This window comes from Triturus cristatus, chromosome 4_1 (assembly GCF_964204655.1).
Source record: "Triturus cristatus chromosome 4_1, aTriCri1.1, whole genome shotgun sequence".
Lineage (NCBI taxonomy): Eukaryota > Metazoa > Chordata > Amphibia > Caudata > Salamandridae > Triturus > Triturus cristatus.
The window spans coordinates 10,511,629-10,532,541 of NC_140585.1; the positions used below are offsets into that span (position 1 = coordinate 10,511,629).

The window sequence follows — 20,913 nt, forward strand, 5'->3', positions numbered from 1 at the left end:
TAAATATAGGGAGTGGATATTCTTAAAAGGGTTAATACGTGTGTATATGTCTGTTTTGTATTTCCAAAACACTTGCAGGTATAACCTTATGTGCTTTTCATCCCACTAAAATCTAACTTTGCCGTTGCATTTAGGAAGCAAACTCTGTTGTTAAATGAAACATACGGGAAACTTATTTTAGGTAGAATGAAATCCAGCATGAACCAAGAAGAGGTAGACGAAGGGTTCCTGCTGCTCAGGCGTCTGCACTGCAGTGACTCGGAATAATGATCCTTTTATCTGAGTATGGTCCAGAGAGATCGTCTCTCCTTCCAAAACGTACAGCCCCCCATCAGTGCTAGCAGGAATACCCAGCTCGGGTTTATGCATATTTTTGGAAAGACTAGGATGCCATGGGCTCAGGTGCAAGCAAAGAAAATCACCTATTTGACTGTTGTTGGGCTGCCAATATAAAGTAATTTACAAGGTTCAACGGGCCCCTCACAGTCCTGGGCCCCGTGCCACTGCACCTGCTGCACCAATGGTAAAGTGCACAGAAGCATGAGGAGTCAGCAAACACCAGCAGGAGTGTAGTGTAGTTCCTATATTCCCAATAGGCTCTGCGCATTGGAATAATATACACTATAAATTTGACATATGACTGAGGTCAGTATGTCTCTATTGAGTATTTTAAACTTAATTGTGTGGTTGCCAGCTAACTCAGAGGTCACTAGAAACTTTCTCCAATAAACAAGAAGGGATAAGTCTCTGACAACCGCATAAACATGACAACTTTGTTTCCCCTAGAATCGAAACGATATCTTCAGAGTCGTGGAAACAACAGATAACCATTTCACTCAATCGTGCAAGCTTTGTTTCTACAGAGTTGCACAGAAATAGATAGACGGGCGTTTCAATAAAAGGGTTTATTGAACAGTCTTATTTCTCATGCAAGAGATGTGAACTGCTACAATTGTTAGAGAGAACGCGAAGCATAATGCGTACAGCGTAAACAGTAATATAAAATAATACTGTATTAGCATTGTCTGTTGCTATGACATATATAAAAATAAATATATAAATAACACACTAAAATACTCAACTGGTGCTTCTAAAATACGCCTACCCCAGTGTACCTAACCTAGGTCTAGTACGAGGGAAGAAGCAGGTGCTGTTTCAGCTATAGTTTAGTTTTGCCAAGAATCTGCCAAAGGTTTCTCTAGGTTCTAATCAGCTCCATACCTTAGAATGAGAGCGGTTGGCATCTCTTTCCCTGGACTCGATCTCCCAACAACCCGCAAGGGGAGTCAGAAACACTGGAGCTGGATTCTCGGCAGGAGGACGACAGCGTCTAGTCAGTGTGTATTAGTTTGTGCTGTAGTAGATTTGCCTTTTGACTGAAGCTCTTCTCGCACATGGTGCAGTGATAAGGCTTTTCTCCTGTGTGTATGCGTTGATGCTCATGAAGATTTTTCTTTCGAGTGAAGCTCTTTGCACACACAGTACAGTGATGAGGCCGCTCTCCACTGTGTGTTCTTTGATGCCGTGCAAGGCACCCTTTATCAGCAAAGCGCTTGGAACACAGAGTGCAGTGATACGGCTTCTCTCCTGTGTGTGTTCTTTGATGCCGTACAAGGTCTCCCTTCCGAGAAAAGAGTTTTGAACACACAGTGCAGTGATAAGGTCTCTCTCCGGTGTGTATTAGTTTGTGAGTTTGTAGATTTGCCTTTTGACTGAAGCTCTTCTCACACAGGGTGCAGCGAAAAGGCTTTTCTCCTGTGTGTATGCGTTGATGCTCACGAAGAATTTTCTTTCGAGTGAAGCTCTTTGCACACACAGTACAGTGATGAGGCCGCTCTCCTGTGTGTGTTCTTTGATGCCGTACAAGGGATCCCTTATCAGCAAAGCGCTTGGAACACAGAGTGCAGTGATTAGGCTGCTCTCCTGTGTGTACGCTTTGATGAGGCCTCTCTCCCGTGTGTACGCTTTGATGTCTTACAAGGCCTTTCTTATGAGCAAAGCGCTTGGAACACACTGTGCAGTGATAAGGCCTCTCTCCAGTGTGTGTTCTTTGATGAATCACAAGGTTTGCCTTTTGAGAAAAGCTCTTCTCACACACAGTGCAGTGATGAGGCCTCTCTCCTGTGTGTACACTTTGATGTCGTACAAGGGTTGCCTTCTGAGAAAAACGCTTTGAACACACAGTGCAGTGATGAGGTCTCTCTCCTGTGTGTGTTCTTTGATGCTGTAAAAAATGTTTCTTTTGAGTGAAACACTTTTTACACGTTCCGCAGGGATATGGCCTGATACTGGTGTGTACTTTTCTGTGCCTCACAAGAAGAATCTCATCGATAAATCCTTTGTCACACACATTACAAGCAAAGCGTCTCTCCCTCATGTGCATTCTGCGCAGTTTTCTTAAGCAGATATTTTCAGTAAAATTCATCTTGCCTCCGGAACCTTTATGGCTCTCTATCCCATTCATACTTTCTAGATGTGATTGTTGTTCTGCAAAATAGAAAAAACATTGAAAATTACACATGGAAAATATTTCTTGAAAAAGCTGCATTGTTATAATATCGAGAGGTGGACAGTTACAATTTAGGGAAAAAAAATGTATGTTCTAAGAAAAAGAGACACTTCCCTTTGAGACACAAATGGTGGCTAGTCCTCCTACACAAAGTGCGGTGACTTAGTTCTGCAGCAGGAGCATGCTGGGAAACCAAGTGATTCACAAGAAGTGTCTCATTGATAAATCTTTTGTCACACACATTACAAGCAAAGCGTCTCTCCCTCATGTGCATTCTGCGCCGTTTTCTTAAGTAGATATTTTGAGTAAAATTCATCTTGCCTCCGGAACCTTTATGGCTCTCTATCCCATTCATACTTTCTAGATGTGATTGTTGTTCTGCAAAATAGAAAAAACATTGAAAATTACATGAAGAAAATATTTCTTGAAAAATCTGCATTTTTATAATATGGAGAGGTGGACAGTTACAATTCAGGGAAAAAAATGTATGTTCTAAGAAGAAGAGTCACACTTCCCTTTGAGACACAAATGGTGGCTAGTCCTCCTACACAAAGTGCGGTGACTTAGTTCTGCAGCAGGAGCATGCTGGGAAATCAAGCGATTCACAAGAACCACTGTTGGACATGGGGCTTCTGGTTGGCTGCAGTAGGCACCTAAGCCAGGCAGAAGCCACCACTCTAGTCAGGGTAAGTCGGATACACACCTGAGAGAACCTGCGCTCACCCTCTGGTAGCTTGGCGCAGGGCAGTCAGGCTTGTTTAAAGAGGCAATGTGCAGAGCGTTTGTGCAACACACTCGCGCAGCAACACAGTGAGTAAACCACAAAAGGGAATCCACAAAGGATTATGTAAAAATAAATTCTATATTGTACAACAAACAAGACCAAAATGACTTAAATCACACCGTTAGTGCAAATAATGCAGGTTTGACAGAGAAAAACACAAATTACTATGAAAACGTAGGTCACAGCGCACCTGCGCTCCTATTACACTTCATACGGTAACTGTTGTGAACGTGGTTGAAGTGATTGCATTTAGAAACCAAACTTAGGGCGCAGGAGCACCCACTAAACGCTCGACAGTAATTGAGCTTGAGTCTTCCAGCAGTTCTCCTCTATGGACGGCCCTGCGCCATTCTTGAGGTCATCTCCAGAGCAGAGACAATGCAGAACAAGAAATGCCCCTCACGCTCTTGCGGGTTTGGAGCCCTCCGGGGCCGCTTGAATTGCGTCTCTTAGCCCAAGGGAAAACAAGCCACCCGTGAAGGAGAGCAGGGCGGCTTTACACCTCTTCTGGACCCAACCCGCCTCACAGTACCTTTGTGTGTTCAGGGTCACTGTCCTCAGGGCATCTGTAACTTGCTAACAATGTTGTCATGTCTCGGGAGTGGGACCCGACGTTGAGAGCTTCGTGCAGTATAAGCGTTAAAACCAGAGGGCGAGGCTGGCTGAAATGAGCCTCAGAATGCTGGCCCGCCGCATGTTACGGAACAACGTGTCGTCGAAAGGCCTGCCTTGAAGGCTTTGTGCAGCTCACGTAGCTCTGCAGCCTTACACGCTGCACTGTACCACCTCAGAGCAGCACAAGTCTTCAGGGGGCTGCTCCTGGGGTCTCACGACCAGAGGGGCCACACTAGTTTGTTCTTGGTGGCATCTGACGGTGGCGATATCTTGCCAGACTCCGAGGGCGAGGTTCACAATACAATTCAGCTGCAGTGAGCACGCTGGCTCAAGGACATGTTTGTTTCTCTGGTAACACCTCCAGGCGAAACAACGCTGTTCTCGCTGGAGAAAAAACGCTCACCATATGTTGGTTTGTAAAAGATGGAGTACTTCCCTAGAATGCACAAAGGCACTCCCCTGGTCAGAGAGCTGCACTGTAGGCCCATGAGGCACTGTCCTGTAATGCAGCAAAGTTTTACCTTGGTGCAGTAGGGAGCACTGGCGACATGCCAGCCCTTGTAAAAATGGGCTCACCCAGCAGAAGTCTTGGAGAAAAGAGGCAAAAAGGTCTTTGATGGCCCTGAGATCTCGAGAGAACAGGGGGCAAGCAAACAAGCCCTTGGAGAGCACCTGGGGGCACAAAAGGAGGCGGCAGGCAGCAGACAGCACATGCAGTTAGGTTGCAAATTGGCAGCTCCTCCTGCAGCCCAGCAGCTGCAGGTCAACACAACAAGACAGTTAGTCAAAATGGTGGTTGCTCCTGGCAGCACAGCAGTCCTCATGGCAATGAGCAGTTTGTAGAGCCAACAGTGTCTGGCTACAAGTCCCAAGCAGCGTGTAAAAACATGGGATCAGAGCTCCAGTACATATACTCAAAAATATCTTTGATGAACGGGTGACTTCAAAGGAACCCTCAGAAGTGTGCTACAATCCCTTGCAGCCCATTCCTGGCTCCAGACGATCAGTAGGGGGTAAATCAGCCCTTTGAGTGGGGGCAGGACACAACCTATTCAAATGAAAGTGTGAATCGCCTCTCTCCCAGCCCAAGAAGATTATCGGCATGCAGATGAATGCAGATGTATCCCCCGTCACACCCAGCCCCTTCCATTGGGAAAGCTTGGTTGTCATGGCTTATCCAAACATGATAGTGGCAGGGGTTTCCTCTGTGGTTGAGTGAGGGGGTCAAACGGTAACCTCAAAGAATAGTGTTCAAAACACCTTCGCGGTCGAGCTTCCCCAAAGCAGAATGCTGAACAGCTTTCTTTAGAGTACTCATGAGGCGTTCTACCAGACCATTGGCCTGGGGTCAAAGGGAGTGCTTTTTAGATGCTTTATATTGAGGTGATTTAGAACGTTTTTGAATTCTCGGCTATTAAAAGGCGGGTCGTTGTCAGATTTTAAGATTGCAGGTACAAGTCATGTCGCAAAGATGCCATCTAGGTTTTGAATCACCCTGCTCATGTGTAGTGGATGAAGGGTCTTCTACCAATGGAAAATGGAAGTATTGATCACTAATAACTAGAAGATGATGTCCATTCCCTGGAGGGCCATAAAAGAATCAATAGCAATTCTCTCCCAAGCATGGTGGGGCAATTCTGACATAATCAAAGGCTGCTGACTAACTTGAGATGAAAGACAGTTGCATATGTGACAAGTTTTCAATTCTTTTTTTACCCTTTCGCCGAGATACGGAAACCAGACTCGATCACGGAGAGCTCTCTTAGTGGCAACTATTCCTCGATCTCCTTCTTGGGCAAATTCAACTACTTGTTGTCAGAGACTTTGGTGAATAACTATCAGTGTACCTTGCAGAATGAGGCCTTCCTGCGTTACTGAAAGTTCATCTCTTACATTTCTGAACTTCATATACTCGCTGTCATTAGTGAGAGGTTTAGAATACTGGTTCCACAACTTTTAATCTTGACATGCCACTACCTTGGCTCGTGGCAGTGACAATTTGCTCTAAAGATACGGCAGTCGGTGTGCTCGATTTCACAATAAATTTGATATAATCCTCCACTGTCTTAGACGGGGTACCAGGGCATAAGAAGCCAGTTTCTGATCTTTCCCTGGACGATGAAGAATCGTTTAGTTGTAATTCTTGTGACCTCAAACCCCAACACTCAATTCTAGGAGGCATTTTTGCTGTGGGATTGCCAAATACCATCAACAATGCTTGGTGATCAGCCACTAATGTGAAGGGCTTTCCATTCACAAACACATGGAAATTATTCACAAGCCCAAACCAGTGCCAAATTTTCTTACTCAGGGTGCGAGTATGCACGTTCAGTTTGTTACAGGCTCTTATTGGCATGTACCATGATATGTCTCGGGGAATTTGGCGGTCCGTCGTGCTGTGCAAGGATTGCGCCTAACCCTACAGGGCTAGCATCAACTACAGCCTCTGTATGGAGTTTGGGATCAAAGTCGGGCATTTCAATGGCGCTCTCAATGGATTGCTTGATTTTTTGGGCGCTCTGTTGGCCTTCCGCAAGCTCCTGAAAACCCATCTCTTCAAGGCATCGTTATAACATTGCTGTTCCTCTGCCGCTCGGTCCATAAGCGTTAGGAGGCCTCAGGGTAGCTACGCACTATATAAACTTAAATTGTGCGGGATTTTCAGTAGACAATGCTTGTACTTTAGCTCGATCAGGTTTCATATCCCATCACAAAAGACATGGCTGAAGAATTTCAAGTTTTTCTTGTGGAATTCACATTTGTCAGCATTCAGAGTAAAGGCTGCATCATTCAGCAAACGAAATACTTGCATGAGAGTTTTGTAATGCTCTTTCTGTGCAGCCCCACAATAACAATATATCACTATAGTTAAATGAATTTACTACAGGCTGTATGATAAGTCAATGACGTCTTAGAAATGTTTTGCAGCAGAGGATATACCAAAACTCAATTGCTTGTAGCGAAACAAACCAATATGCGTAGAAAAGGTTGCAACGTATCTGGATTTTTCTTCAAGTTCCAATTGGTGAGATCCTTTATTTAGGTTGAGTAGAGAGAAGAACTCTGCGCCATTCAATTGAGTTATTATATCAGCAATGTACGGACTGTGAGGTTTCTCTTGCTCAGTTGCCTTGTTGGCCTGACGCATGTCAACACTTATGCGTACAGCTCCTTCACTGTCTCTTTTAGGCACTGTTACAATGGGAGAAAGCCATGGTGTCAGACCAATGGAGCGTTCAATTATGCCATGTATAAGTAAAAAGTGAAGTTCCTTTTCAACAGCTTCTTGCAAGTGAAACGCAACTCGTCTGTGTCTTTGATGAAAATTCTCATTTATGTGTAACCTTACTTTCATTGTTTTCCCGACCCATGAACTAAAGAAGGAAATTGACTTACAATTTCACTTTTTGCTGGTGTTTCACTGTTTTTGGACCTTAGTCTGGCTGTGGCCCTGCTAATCAGGACCACAGCCTAGCTGCTTCCTCTCTAAAATGGATTCCACGTACATTAGGTACATATCTAATTGGATTCTGGAGTGCCTTATAAGCCCCTAGTATATGGTATACTATGTACCTAGGGCATAGGTACCTCAGATGCCTACCAGGGGCTGCAGCATGTATTATGCCACCCCTGGGAAGCACTCCAAAATGACACCACAGGTCTGCTACTGCAACCTGGGTAAGTGTGTGCTTGCACCCCCTACTGTGGTATAGGCTATCTATGTAGCTGTTTCTAAAACTTTAATGGGATAGCCTCTGTCTAAATATTGTTGTGTCAATACTTCAATGTCATTCAGACCCTGGGTGTTATCTGAGCTGATCCTGCTGATTCTGATGAATTGTGATAATGGTAAATGGTTCTTAAGAGCCAAAGAGTGAAAACTGCTATAGTGTAAAGCATTGTTCCGGTCTGTGGATTTTTTGTACACCCGTGTGGTTAAACTGTTACCTTTTCTTTCAATGAGAATGTCTAAATAATTGATAACTGTGGAGTTGATGGAATGAGTGAATTTGATTTGTAGATGACAGGTGTTCAATGTGATTAATGCACTTTCTAATGACTGCCGAGTTCCTTTCCATAGTTTCAAAATGTCATCTATGTACCGAAGGTACAATAGCAAATGATCTGTCCAGAGGTTGTTACCCAAAATGTATGTGTCCTCGAATTGGCCATAAAGATATTGGCGTACGTTGGTGCCCCAGTAAAACCCATGCTGGTACCCGTCTTTTGCAAATAAAATTGCTGTTTCCATGAGAAATAGCTGTGATAAAGGCTGAACTGCAGTAACTCCAAAAGAAAAATATTGAGTGATTCTTCATAGTCATGTCTTAACAGCATCCATTCGACCGCTTCAATGCCTTCTCCATGCAGTATCGATGTATATAATGCAGTTACGTCGATAGTGCCCAACCATATTTCAGTATCAGATGGTATCGTGACATTCTGTAATTTATTGAGACAGTCGATAGTGTCTTGCACATATGTCATCCAGCTCTGAACCAAAGGTTGCAAATAATGGTCTAAAAATGTCCCCACTGGTTCATGCAGGGATCCGCATCCGGCCACGATACGTGTGGACTCTTTTTGATGAATCAATGATAAATCTTTTTTAACCAATTGTTCGAATAAGTCAAGCGCCTTGTGTGGGATAGGAGATACAAAAAAGCTTTTAGGTTTAAAGATTTTTTCAGGTGTCGTCTGAGCTTTACTAGTTGAGGGATCCAAGACTGCGTGATGAAAAAACCAGCGCAGTCTTAATTTGCACATGAATTTGAAAAGTGCTATTTCCGTTTCCAATTAATTCGTATTATATGTGGGAACAAAGGACATGTCTTTGTTTAAAACTGCCAGCTCATTGGGTGTCAACTCATTGCTGGAAATGTTCATCACTAGTTCTCTTTCACTAGTTCTCTTTGGGGGACAAGGGGCCAAAAAAAAAAAAAAAGTCCCGTGGCTATCGTGGGTAACGTGGAACCGTGACCCCTGGACACCGTGAACTTTTGCAGCAACAACACCTTCCTGGTCATCCTCGAAGTTATGCTTTGGGCTCCGAGTGACCCGTGGGCCAGCTCCAAGTGCGACCGCTCGAGGCTCCTTCGCGATCACTAGCCCGTTGGCTAGCAGGTCCCCACGAAGGCAACTCCACTTCTATTTGGGCTTTTCTGGTTGCTGCAGACTTGCTCTTACTTACCCTTGCTGGGTGAGTCCATCAGACCTTGCTGGTCTGCACCGCAGTCCTTTCTCTGATTTCTTGAGACTTGCCGTTGCCAAGGCTTGTTGGGTCCTTTCTGGTCGCCGACACCGCAGCACTCGACAGACTTCGTGGGACAGCTCGAATCCAGCTCGTGGACTTCGTCGACGCCTCCTGGACCTCGTGGCTGAAGAGTCAAGACACCCGTCAACTCACCTGAAGCACCTGACATCTGTGGGCATTGGTCCATCCTGCCCTAGGTCCCCTGTACTGTTGTGACGCAATCTCCCTCTGAGGATAATAAAAAGATGTCTCCTGTATTACAGCTTCTGTGCCAATCTCTTCTTTGCTGTTGGTTTAAAAGGACCAGGTGTATCAGTGAAACCCCTGAGAAGGTTTTGATTTCTTCAATTGGTGCCCACTGTGAGGCTCATCAGAGAAGTGGCTATCCAAGGGAGTGATCTTGATGGGAGACAGCAATCTACTGAGGAGGACAGAACAGGACTCTAGTAAAAAGGTACCATAAACTGAGATTCTGTCTCTGCAGCCCAGTATATTTCTGATTTGACTCCTCCAACTGCTTACCACTCCTGACTGAGAACATTTTTGGCGTGAGTATTCTAAAACTGACCGTTTGGTCACTCAGAACTTGGCACTGAGGTTGGAGATTTTTGTGCTTGGTAAGGTCGTTTGTTGCAACGCTTTTTGGACTTGTATGGAAATTGGCCAATATTTGGAATTTGGAAATACATAACATGCAATTTATGTAGGCAGGTAATGAGAAACGGCACACTTTGAGTTAAGTGCTACTTTGTGTATAATATTTTATATGCTGCAATATTCTTGGCATGCCTGTTCTTAGCACACATCGTAGAATGTGTTGCTTTCTTGGAGGTACCATTTTGGAACTTGTATAGAATTAGCCGACTCCCCTAGAGGGGATACCTAACTAGGTTTAGGTATAAAAAACGCATTTCTTCCTCGGTGACTAGTACCCCGAGGAACTAAATATGTACATAGAAAGGATCCTGGTCTGTGCACTTGGTAACATTCATAAGTGGTGATATGCAGAGCATCTTTAACCTATCACCATAAGGGGTTGTTTGGACTGATACAAGGTGCCCACTAGAACTAGTGGACAGCATATATCATACTCTCAGGCTCCAGGTCTTTCTCAACACCCTCCTTGGCTGCCATGGACCAAGTGGTACAAAAGGGGGTGGTGATGGACGGAGCATCAGAACCAATCAAACACTCACACCTAGACAACAGATCTGGGCTTGATCCATCACCGTTCTTTAGCCCACTCTGCCACCCCAGTTCAGACATGGCCATATGCAAATCAGTCTGACCCTGTGCCTCATGGGAACAGTCCAGCCCGAACTGCCAAGCCATGCCTTCCCTGGACCGGAAACAAGCTTCCTAGGACCGGTTTCGGGCATTTCAGCCGTCTTCAGCCAGGCTTACTCAGGCAGACCCAACATTTCATCAGGCCACCTTCTCACAGTGTAGTTCACTGATATCAGTCCCATATCAGCAGCACTATGGAAACTCAGCAAACACTTGAAGCTGTTCCTTGAAGTACATGAATAGGCGCATTCACCACAGTTTTCTTATGTTTCATCCTGGCTACAAATTTTTTATTTGACTTTTGAAGGGAGTTCAGGCAGCCCATGAGTATACTTTAGTCTTTGAATTCGTAAGTTGTGGTACCGGAGATAATTCGTGATACATCTCCAGAGGCATAATATTTATCGATGCACAGCTGTCTTCATGTTGAATTGTCTTCACTTTGGATTTTTCCTCTCATTCGACTAGCCCCATACGTGCATGCCTTTTTGAAGTAAACATCAATATTGCACAATTGTCATTGTCCCTTTCATTGTAAACAGACACAGAGGAATTCTTTCTCGATGATTTAGACGATAATCAACTTGATTTTGCGTCGATTTGCCTCAATTGGTGTGACCGCTTAGCCTTGAGGGAGTACGTCGAATGTCACTGATGTAGCGTTTGGTCAGCCATTTTGTCTTCACACTGCGACGCACTTATTTTTTATCTTCGCGTTACAAGTTGTCACTAAATGATTCTCTTTACCACAGTCTATGCATATCTGTCCAATTGCGGGACATTTACTTTCATGTGGAAATGACAGTCCATATCGGTAACACGTTTTCTTTTTCTGTGAAGACAGGACATTGTGTCCCTCGGCCTTGTACCTTGTCTTACTTTTCGTGCTCATGACCGACGCACTTTGGGCACCAACGGCCTCCATGTCAGTCACTTGGCGATAGGCACGCTTGTCAGCGCAAGCAGCCTTGAGGACTTGATAAAAGCTCAGTTTCCATTAGCATTCGTCGTTGAACTGCATACGACAGACATCCATTGATTACTCCGAGGAGGGTAGCCTCCTCATCATAAATTAATTGAATTTACAGTGCTTTACCAAACATCCAGTCTTTCAACAAACTCATCAATGGTCTTACCTGGTCTCTGGCATTCTTGGCTGAATATGTATCTTTTATAATTCACATTTGGCACTGGCTTAAACTTGACATTAAAGGCCTTTTCGATGTGATCATATGTCTTTTCACCTTCTTGTAAATTCTTTTTCATGGCTTCTTTCACTACTTCACCGGCCATGTTTCTCAAGATACTTTATACTCTTTTTCATCTATTGCATCTATGAACTCTTCAAAAGTTTCTATCCATCCATCTATCGCCAATATTCTGTTTTTTGCCAGTATCAAAGGCAGTTGGTGGTTTTAAGAATGCAGCAGCCGTGCATACATTGGAGGACAGTAGTGGTCTCTCAGGCGCTTCCGGTGGAACTTGATCAGACAGAGCTTCTCTAGCACCTCGTGATGTGCTGGCTTCGGGGTCAGCCTCAATGACGTTTGGAGCTTGGATCTCACTCTGGCTCTCCATCGGAGCTGTGTATGTTATGGTTGTCTAACGAGTTGTTCTGGGCCCCTTACGCAGCAGCCTTGGTGGTGGGCCGCTTCGTCTGGGGAAACTCGTCAAACCCAACCCGACCCTCTTTCTGGGACTGCTCTCCAGCATGTTGTGAGACGATGATTTGTTGATGGTTTCGGGAAGGAGATAAATCTTTGTACACTACAAGTACATGAAGATAACAATGGTCGATTTTGTGCTGAAATGTTTCTTCACAAACACCTGGTTAATCTCTGCTTCATAACATGTGAATTTCAGTGTAATGTGTACTGAACTATTGCTGTGTGCTTTCCTTGTCCAGCTTTAGTTTTCTTACTCCGCATAGTGTAATGGTATTAATTTGCGCAATGGCGCCATATATTCTATTAGAAGCTGTTTCGCTCAGTTCTTGTCCAGCGACATGTAGACTTTCAGTGTCGCTCTCTTTATCTTTATGCATTTTATACAGGCTGGCATTGCGCTGAGACTCCACCAGTGCCAGCATCGATTCTGCACTTCAACTGAGGCACATGTGGCACGCACGAGCAGTGTGCTGGACCACGGCAAACTCTCTGGAAGGGCGTTTTCAGTGTACGGGCTTCGTATACCCTATCTTGTCACCGGTTATAGCATCCTTCCAGCCCAGGTACTCACCAATAACCAAGTCACACACGGAGAGTAGTTGAACACGTCTTGATTACACTGCGCGTACGTCAGAACTCAACATTCTACGCTGACCTTTAACTCAACTCTCCAGTGCTTACGTCCTTACCGATGATATACCTTGGAAGTCACTCATGAAGGATCGATGCTACTACTGCAAGAATAAGGTTGTTAGTTGCACTGAAGAAAACGGCTATTGAATTTGTTAGACCAAACTGGTGCCTTCACCCTTCCTATTTTTGCTGAATATGTTTGTTGGCCTTAAGACACCATCCTGTTCTACGCCACTGTGAATCCATGTGGTACCCTTTGTAAAAGCTCTCAGGACCAACTAGGCTACCCCACTGGTACTCCCTAGCTGCCCGCGACCAGGCCCTAGGCCACCCAGATGCCACTGGTCCTTGCCCATCCACCGAGTGGGGGTAGTTACCCTGGCACATAGTAGCCATTCTCCACTCTACCCCTCATCAGGGCAGTTCTAGACTGCCACTGATCTTCCAGCCTAGGGTCCGCACCCTCAGGTTGACCAGAAGTCACGGGCGAGGCTCTCCTCCCCCCTACCTCTCCTCCTAGGGTTCCGCACTCTGCTCCTTTGAGAGCCCCCCCAGAACACAACTCTCCCACCAGTTCAGGACCTCTCTCCAGCAACTGGTCTCCAAACCTAGGGTCTAAACCTTCAGGTTGCACTGGGGTCAGAGGCGAGGGCTCCCTCCCTCTACACCCCCTTCCAGAGTTCTGCACCCTACCAACTGGAGCGGTACCCCTGGAAACCAAACTGGTCAGGACACTGGTTACAGATGTCCCTCCCTCCAGGTCAGGCAGATCCTGAACCTGTCCTCCCAACCCAGGGACCAACCCCTGTGGTTGAACACCTGCCTGGTACGCCAGAACTTCTAGGGGTGCACACAGCCTCAACCCCATGAGGGTGACACATGACTCATGTGTCGTGTGAAAGTCTGCCTGGCCCAGATCTCCCGACCCCTGTTCATCTGACAGCGCGTGAAGATCCCCCAGGACAGAAGTGGTGTCACCATTGCCATTCATCGGTGACTCAGCCCTTCTGGCTGGCCCCTGACCCACTCCTCAATCCGGACTTCTGCACCCTCCCAACTGGAGCAGTACTGCCAGACACCAGAACCCCTGGAGCTTCGTTTACAGACGTCCCAGGGTCTCCTGTCACTAGGAGATCCCCCTCAAATGGCTTCCTAGTACAGCCAAGGCCCTCAACCTGGTGTTCCCTTAGGGAACCCTCCAGGCCCTGAGACTGGACTTCCGGCACCTGGGGACACACAGTCCCACAGTCACTCCTACTCCACTGAGACAGGACGTAAGCCCCTACACCCCTTCCACTACAATGGGACCTAGCTGGGCTACACTGAACCTCTTCCCCCACACAGGACGGGAAGACACCCAAGCCACTACTTTTGGAATCACTCTCCAATGTGACAGACGACGACAAGGAAAAATTAAATAAATCATTTCCCCCTCGTTGTCGTCTATTGAATCCCCCCCCACCCAGCTCCACCGCTCTTACCTGCATGGGCCACTTCTGCAATAGCCTCCGCCCCAAACTCTGACGAGCGCCATCACACTCCACTTCTTAACATTGACCCAACCACCACTCAACTGATCCCTACAACAGCCCAGCTTGAACTCACAATCAACACTATTCTGGATGAAATCTCGTCACTACGTAAGAACGCAAAGATTACATACTTTCTGCCGCAGCTTCACGCATCTATGGCGAACAGTGATCCTGCCACAAACATACACTCTGATCCCCTATCCTTTACCCCTAGACAAACTATCCCCTATATCCATCCCCAACTCAATCATAGATTCACCACGACTGAAATGACGCAAAGGGAAGCTGAAATGCTGAGCAACACATATGACAATGCCCCGAGCAAGCCTTGCCGCCGCAAGATCCTGGTCATCCTTGGCGTGAGTAGAACCCTGAACACCACTCGCCCTCCCAGGCGGCCTACCCAACTAACTACCATCCAACCCTGTCGGCCTGGTCCAAGATCACTACCTACGCTTTGCTGCATGCTACTAAACGGTCAGTCAGCAGTCAAGCATGCCACTCAAATAGCCGACACCACCCTAGGACACAAAATTGACTTCTGCTTTCCAAATGAAACCTGGCTGAATGACCACTCATCCTCTTATCAATTTCCTCAATCCACTGGGCTTCTCAATCATGTGTACGACCGCTAGCATCACATTGGCGGTGGAATAACCATTATACGCAAAAACTATCTGTGGTTAACTCCATTCCGCAACACGAAATACCCTACCTTGGAATATGTAGGAGTTCAACTCTCATCCAAAGACCGTAACTCTATCAAAATTCATGTCATCTAACACCCTCCTGTTGAAAAACGACAAATCTTTGAGGACCAAACAAACCTATTAACGCAAAACTACCGTAAAGGCAGCGCAGACGTTCTACTAGGAAACCTGAACCTGCACTTGAACAATGCAGATGATCTAACAGTACAAGCCCTATCCACCCTCCTGGAAGCGAATGATCTCACCCAACACTGCAATAAACAAACTCATACCAAGGGCTCTACCCTTGATGCAATCATCTCTAAGCAGAATACCTTATTCCTCCGTTCTATCCTACCCACCGACTGGACTCACCACCACCTAATTCTTTTCAATCTCAATGCCATCCAACCAAAGGCCCACCCCCAAAGTACCTGGCACAAGCACTGGGCGTGGAACATACATTGAATCTCCCAGGCAGAGTTAGAAGCATTAGTCAGTTCCCAAATTCCAAGGTGATGATCTCACCGCCCACTAAAACACAAAAATGGGAGAACTCCTTGACATAGACGCCCCTTCGAAACTCAAGAAATCATAAGTATTCCTTTCAGATCTTGGTTTAACAAAGACCTTAACAAAGAGGCAACAACTCCGATTGGATGAAAGAAACTGGAGACAACAACCCTTGTTAACACATCTTGCGATACCGGGAGCTAAACGCATAAAATACAAAAAACATATCTTCAGAGAAAAATACCCCTTCTTCTGAGCACAACTTGACTGTTCTAGGAACAGACCTAAAGACCTTCTCAACATCAGCAAACAGCAAACCTCCTCTTTCCCTCAACACTCAATAAATGACTCTACCATGCGCTGCGAAGAGTTTGCAATATTCTTCTCTGAAAACATATCTAACATTGAAATCTCTCTTGACTCACCCATCTCTCCGTCCTACACCAAAGATGTCCCCCCTAGCAAAGAGGGTCTACCCAAGGCCCTAACTCCAGCTAATGGTCGTCTCACCAAACTCACCCTATGCCAGTTGGACTGAATTCGACTATGTCCTGTAAGAAAAAGTGCTCAAATTACTCTCTTGCATGGAACCAACATCGCACATTTCCGATCCCCTCCCTCCTGAGCGTGTCAAGATTCTCAGTCACATCATATCTCGCCTGCATGGACCAAAATCATCAACTCCTCCTTTTCGAGCAGCTCCATGCCAACCTCCCTCAAACTCGGCCAAGTCACCCCCTCATCAAATAACACAGACGCCAACTAGACCAACCTTAACAATTACAGACCTATATTTATTCACATTTTACCTTCAGAAGCAAGTCTCATCAAAGCACAATAGTGCCTGACGAATTTAGTAGTCCATACGCTGGTACTTTCAGACTGAATTATTGTAACTCTTGCCTGTCTGGCCTTCCCCGAGAAAATTAGCATCACTGAGAGAAATGCTTCACACAGTTGTCCACGCTGTGACAGGTCACAAAGTTTTTAAATCACATTTCTTCTATACTTCGCATCCTACAATGGCTTCCAATTGAAGCAACACACCAATTTAACACTGAATGCATCACCACAAAGCCCTCCACAACTCCACACCATCCTACTTGGTAGAAAAACTCAAAATCTCTGGATCTGAACAAGGATCGAGAATTCGTAAAGTCCTCCTGCTGGAACAAGCGACATTCAGGCAAGAACGCTTTATAGAGCTCGCCTTCTCTGCCAGCGCTACAAGGATCTGGAACTCCCTCCCACAACCTCCTTGAACAACCACAAGTCTTGCCAGAATTAAAAAGAAACTCAAACTCCTATTTGAGAGACGCTTTGAATAATAAATCTGTGATCGCTTTTCTGCATCCACTTTTCCAATGTATCCAGATATTAACGGTTTGAACTTTCTCCCCTGACGTGATCTGTGGGATTAGTCTATTGCTTATCTGTTATTGTATGGCACATTTCATCCGCATTTTAGTCTTTCTTCTTTAGAAAAGTGCTTCAATGCCCTTCAGCCAAGATTGCACTATATAAAACCACAAAAATAATCACATTTGGTATAATAAAGAGAAACCAGAAAAAATATCTTTTTGAAAAGTTTGTGCAGATTTGTCAAAAGATTCCAAAGTTATTAGCAAAGAAATAATTGCTTTTCAATACAAACGCTTATAACCACAAACTACGTGGGAAGGAAGGAAGGAAGAGCGGGAGAGATAGAGTGAGAGAGAAAGAGAAAAATAGAAAGAGAAAGAGAGTGAGAGAGAAAGAGAAAAATAGAAAGAGAAAGAGAGTGAGAGAGAAAGAGAGTGAGAGAGAAAGAGAGTGAGAGAGAAAGATAGAAAGAAAGATAGAAAGAAAGATAGAAAGAAAGAAAGAAAGAAAGAAAGAGACACACACACACTATGGTTTAAGTGAGTTTCAGATAATTTTGTAATATTAATTAAGATGTTGAAAGCAATCCCAATAATAACTTCACTGTAACCTTTGTGTTTTAGATCCAGGACTGCCAGACAGCTCTAAAGACATCGTGGGGATATTCAGAAAGCGTCAGTAGGAATACATTCCACCCATTCCTTACCATTGGATTTGTGGTTTGTAACTCACATCCATCTCTCCCGCTGCCCAAACTTTGTTTACTGTATTCTTCCACAAACACGCTTTCTGCAAAAAGGCCTTTAAATCTGGTTTTTATCTTGTCACATTTGGGGTGCATTCAAAGACAGAGGTCAAATGTCAAGCTCTCTCTTTGAGGGAGCTTGGTGTTTACTTTTCTTCCTAGGACTTCAAAATTTGAGAATGTATGTGACAATTCTGCTGAGTATCCATACAAGAGGAGAAGGTGTAATATTTTTTTCCTAGCACACAACAAAAATACAAGCACTGGCAAGGCCAATTGGTCTTGCCTTACGGACCTACTGACTTTGCAAATGACTTCTAGCAGTGTCCCACACCATTAGTCGAAAAAGAAATATCCTACTGCCTTTTGCCGGGTTCCAAAGATTGACACGTAGTTACTGAGGCCTACCCTTTGAATTTCAATCAAATGTGATGGATATGATTAATGAAAATAGAATGCCGGGTACGGAGAGTTCCTTAGGTGCTGCACCTAAAAATGCTGATATTACATTTTTTTTCGGAATGCCGGGAAAGGGGACCATTAGTCTGAGAAGAAGCTAGATACGGTTGCTCTCTGTTGCAGGCAATCCCAGTCCACAATCAGAGTCTGAGAAGTCTCTTCCCAGTGTGAGTATGTTATATTTGAAAAGTAGTTTGGCCATGCCACCGTACTTTGACTATATTCCTCAAGATAACACTAGTAAAGCGCCCAATAATTTCCAAATCAGCCTACGGGCTTGCCGTCTTTCACGGTATTGGGTGTAAATGCCTGTGATGTCCTGATGGTTTTCTGCTTCAATATGGCTGTGCGCAGGCAGCATCGAGGGCGCTGGCCTTGCAGGGCGTGAATGTGATGTTTCAGGCCTCACACACCTCCTTCACAGCAGGCACCAGGTGTGGGGGGGGGGGGGTCTCCCCACACTCAGGTTTGTTATTCATTTATTCATTCAGTGTTTTAATATAGCGCGAACATGACCCAACTGGGTATCAGAGTGCTTCAGAAATCTATAGCATTGTACTTCTGACATTTGGTTTGATTAGTCCTTTAAACAAACTACCAAGTATATAAATATTCACTTTTAAGTGGAAAGCATTTCTACTTTACAAATAATACATGTCCTAAACATTACTAGAGATCAACTTGCATTACAATAGTATGTGTCCTAAATATTACAACATGTGACATTATAGAAATACATGTACTAAGAATACCTCATGTCATTTAGTACAGTGGATCGTACGTAACAAACAGACTGGTTATAGAATATAGAGCTATTATCCTATACTGCTTTCGGCCCGGAAACGTTGTACAGATGCGGCAGGGTCGCGTCATGATGCTGCTGGTGAGAGCTGCCAGAAGATGCTTCAATTTGCCGGCCCTCTGCACATGCCAATGTCCCCTCCACCCCAAGCCGTCCTTCCATTACCTTAGGTGCCAACTTTACAGTCGCCGGTAAAGCTTCTGGCCGGCAGCCGTAGACATGAGCACTTTAGTTGAAACGGCTGCTACCATTATGCGAAGGGGAGGTGGTGAAGGCAAGAAAATGAAGTAATTTGCTTTTATGAATAATAAGCAAGGAGAGGCAAGAAGCGATGAGTGAGACGGTGAGGAACTGGCTCTCTTACTTTGAAGTCAGAGAAAGAACAGGCGTTTTAGGGGAAACATCATCTGACATTTGATCTCGGTCTGTGAATGAACAGCAAATGTGACGAGATAAGAACAAGAATTACAGCCGTTTACAAAAAAGCTTGGAGCGAGTGAAAAAAGTGCTCATATGCGCAAAAACTATCTGTGCTTAACTCCATTCCGCAACACGAAATACCCTACCTTGGAATATGTAGGAGTTCAACTCTCATCCAAAGACCGTAACTCTATCAAAATTCATGTCATCTAACACCCTCCTGTTGAAAAACGACAAATCTTTGAGGACCAAACAAACCTATTAACGCAAAACTACCGTAAAGGCAGCGCAGACGTTCTACTAGGAAACCTGAACCTGCACTTGAACAATGCAGATGATCTAACAGTACAAGCCCTATCCACCCTCCTGGAAGCGAATGATCTCACCCAACACTGCAATAAACAAACTCATACTAAGGGCTCTACCCTTGATGCAATCATCTCTAAGCAGAATACCTTATTCCTCCGTTCTATCCTACCCACCGACTGGACTCACCGCCACCTAATTCTTTTCAATCTCAATGCCATCCAACCAAAGGCCCACCCCCAAAGTACCCGGCACAAGCACTGGGCGAGGAACATACATTGAATCTCCCAGGCAGAGTTAGAAGCATTAGTCAGTTCCCAAATTCCAAGGTGATGATCTCACCGCCCACTACAACACAAAAATGGGAGAACTCCTTGACATAGACGCCCCTTCGAAACTCAAGAAATCATAAGTATTCCTTTCAGATCTTGGTTTAATAAAGACCTTAACAAAGAGGCAACAACTCCGATTGGCTGAAAGAAACTGGAGACAACAACCCTTGTTAACACATCTTGCGATACCGGAGCTAAACGCATAAAATACAAAAAACATATCTTCAGAGAAAAATCCCCCTTCTTCTGAGCCCAACTTGACCGTTCTAGGAACAGACCTAAAGACCTTCTCAACATCAGCAAACAGCAAACCTCCTCTTTCCCTCAACACTCAATAAATGACTACCATGTGTTGCGAAGAGTTTGCAACATTCTTCTCTGAAAAAATATCCAACATTGAAATCTCTCTTGACTCACCCATCTCTCCGTTCTACACCAAAGATGTCCCCCCTAGCAAAGAGGGTCTACCCAAAGCCCTACCTCCAACTAATGGTCGTCTCACCAAACTCACCCTATGCCAGTTGGACTGAATTCGACTATGTCCCTTAAGAAAAAGTGCTCAAATTACTCGCTTGCATGAAACCAACATCGCACATTTCCGATCCCCTCCCTCCTGAGCGTGTCAAGATTCTCAGTCACATCATATCTCGCCTGCATGGACCAAAATCATCAACTCCTCCTTATCGAGCAGCTGCATGCCAACCCACCTCAAACTCTGCCAAGTCACCCCCTCATCAAACAACACAGACGCCAACTAGAACAACCTTAACAACTACAGACCTATATTTATTCACATTTTACCTTCAGAAGCAAGTCTCATCAAAGCACAATAGTGCCTGACGAACTTAGTAGTCCATACGCTGGTACTTTTCAGACTGGATTATTGGAACTCTTGCCTGTCTGGCCTTCCCCGAGAAAATTAGCATCACTGAGAGAAATGCTTCATACAGTTGTCCACGCTGTGACAGGTCACAAAGTTTTTTTAATCACATTTCTTCTATACT

At 45.0% G+C, this 20,913-nt stretch overlaps 1 protein-coding gene across 1 annotated transcript in view; it reads right to left on the reverse strand.

The window, feature by feature from the left end:
• Positions 1–1,072: 1,072 nt before the first annotated feature.
• The window catches only part of LOC146839290 (uncharacterized), a 191,198-nt gene continuing 171,357 nt past the window's right edge, over positions 1,073–20,913 (reverse strand). The window contains exon 3 of the mRNA XM_085651320.1: positions 1,073–2,487. Coding sequence (XP_085507446.1) covers positions 1,331–2,487 — 1,157 coding nt within the window. The 3' untranslated portion in view covers positions 1,073–1,330. The remainder of the gene's footprint in view (positions 2,488–20,913) is intronic.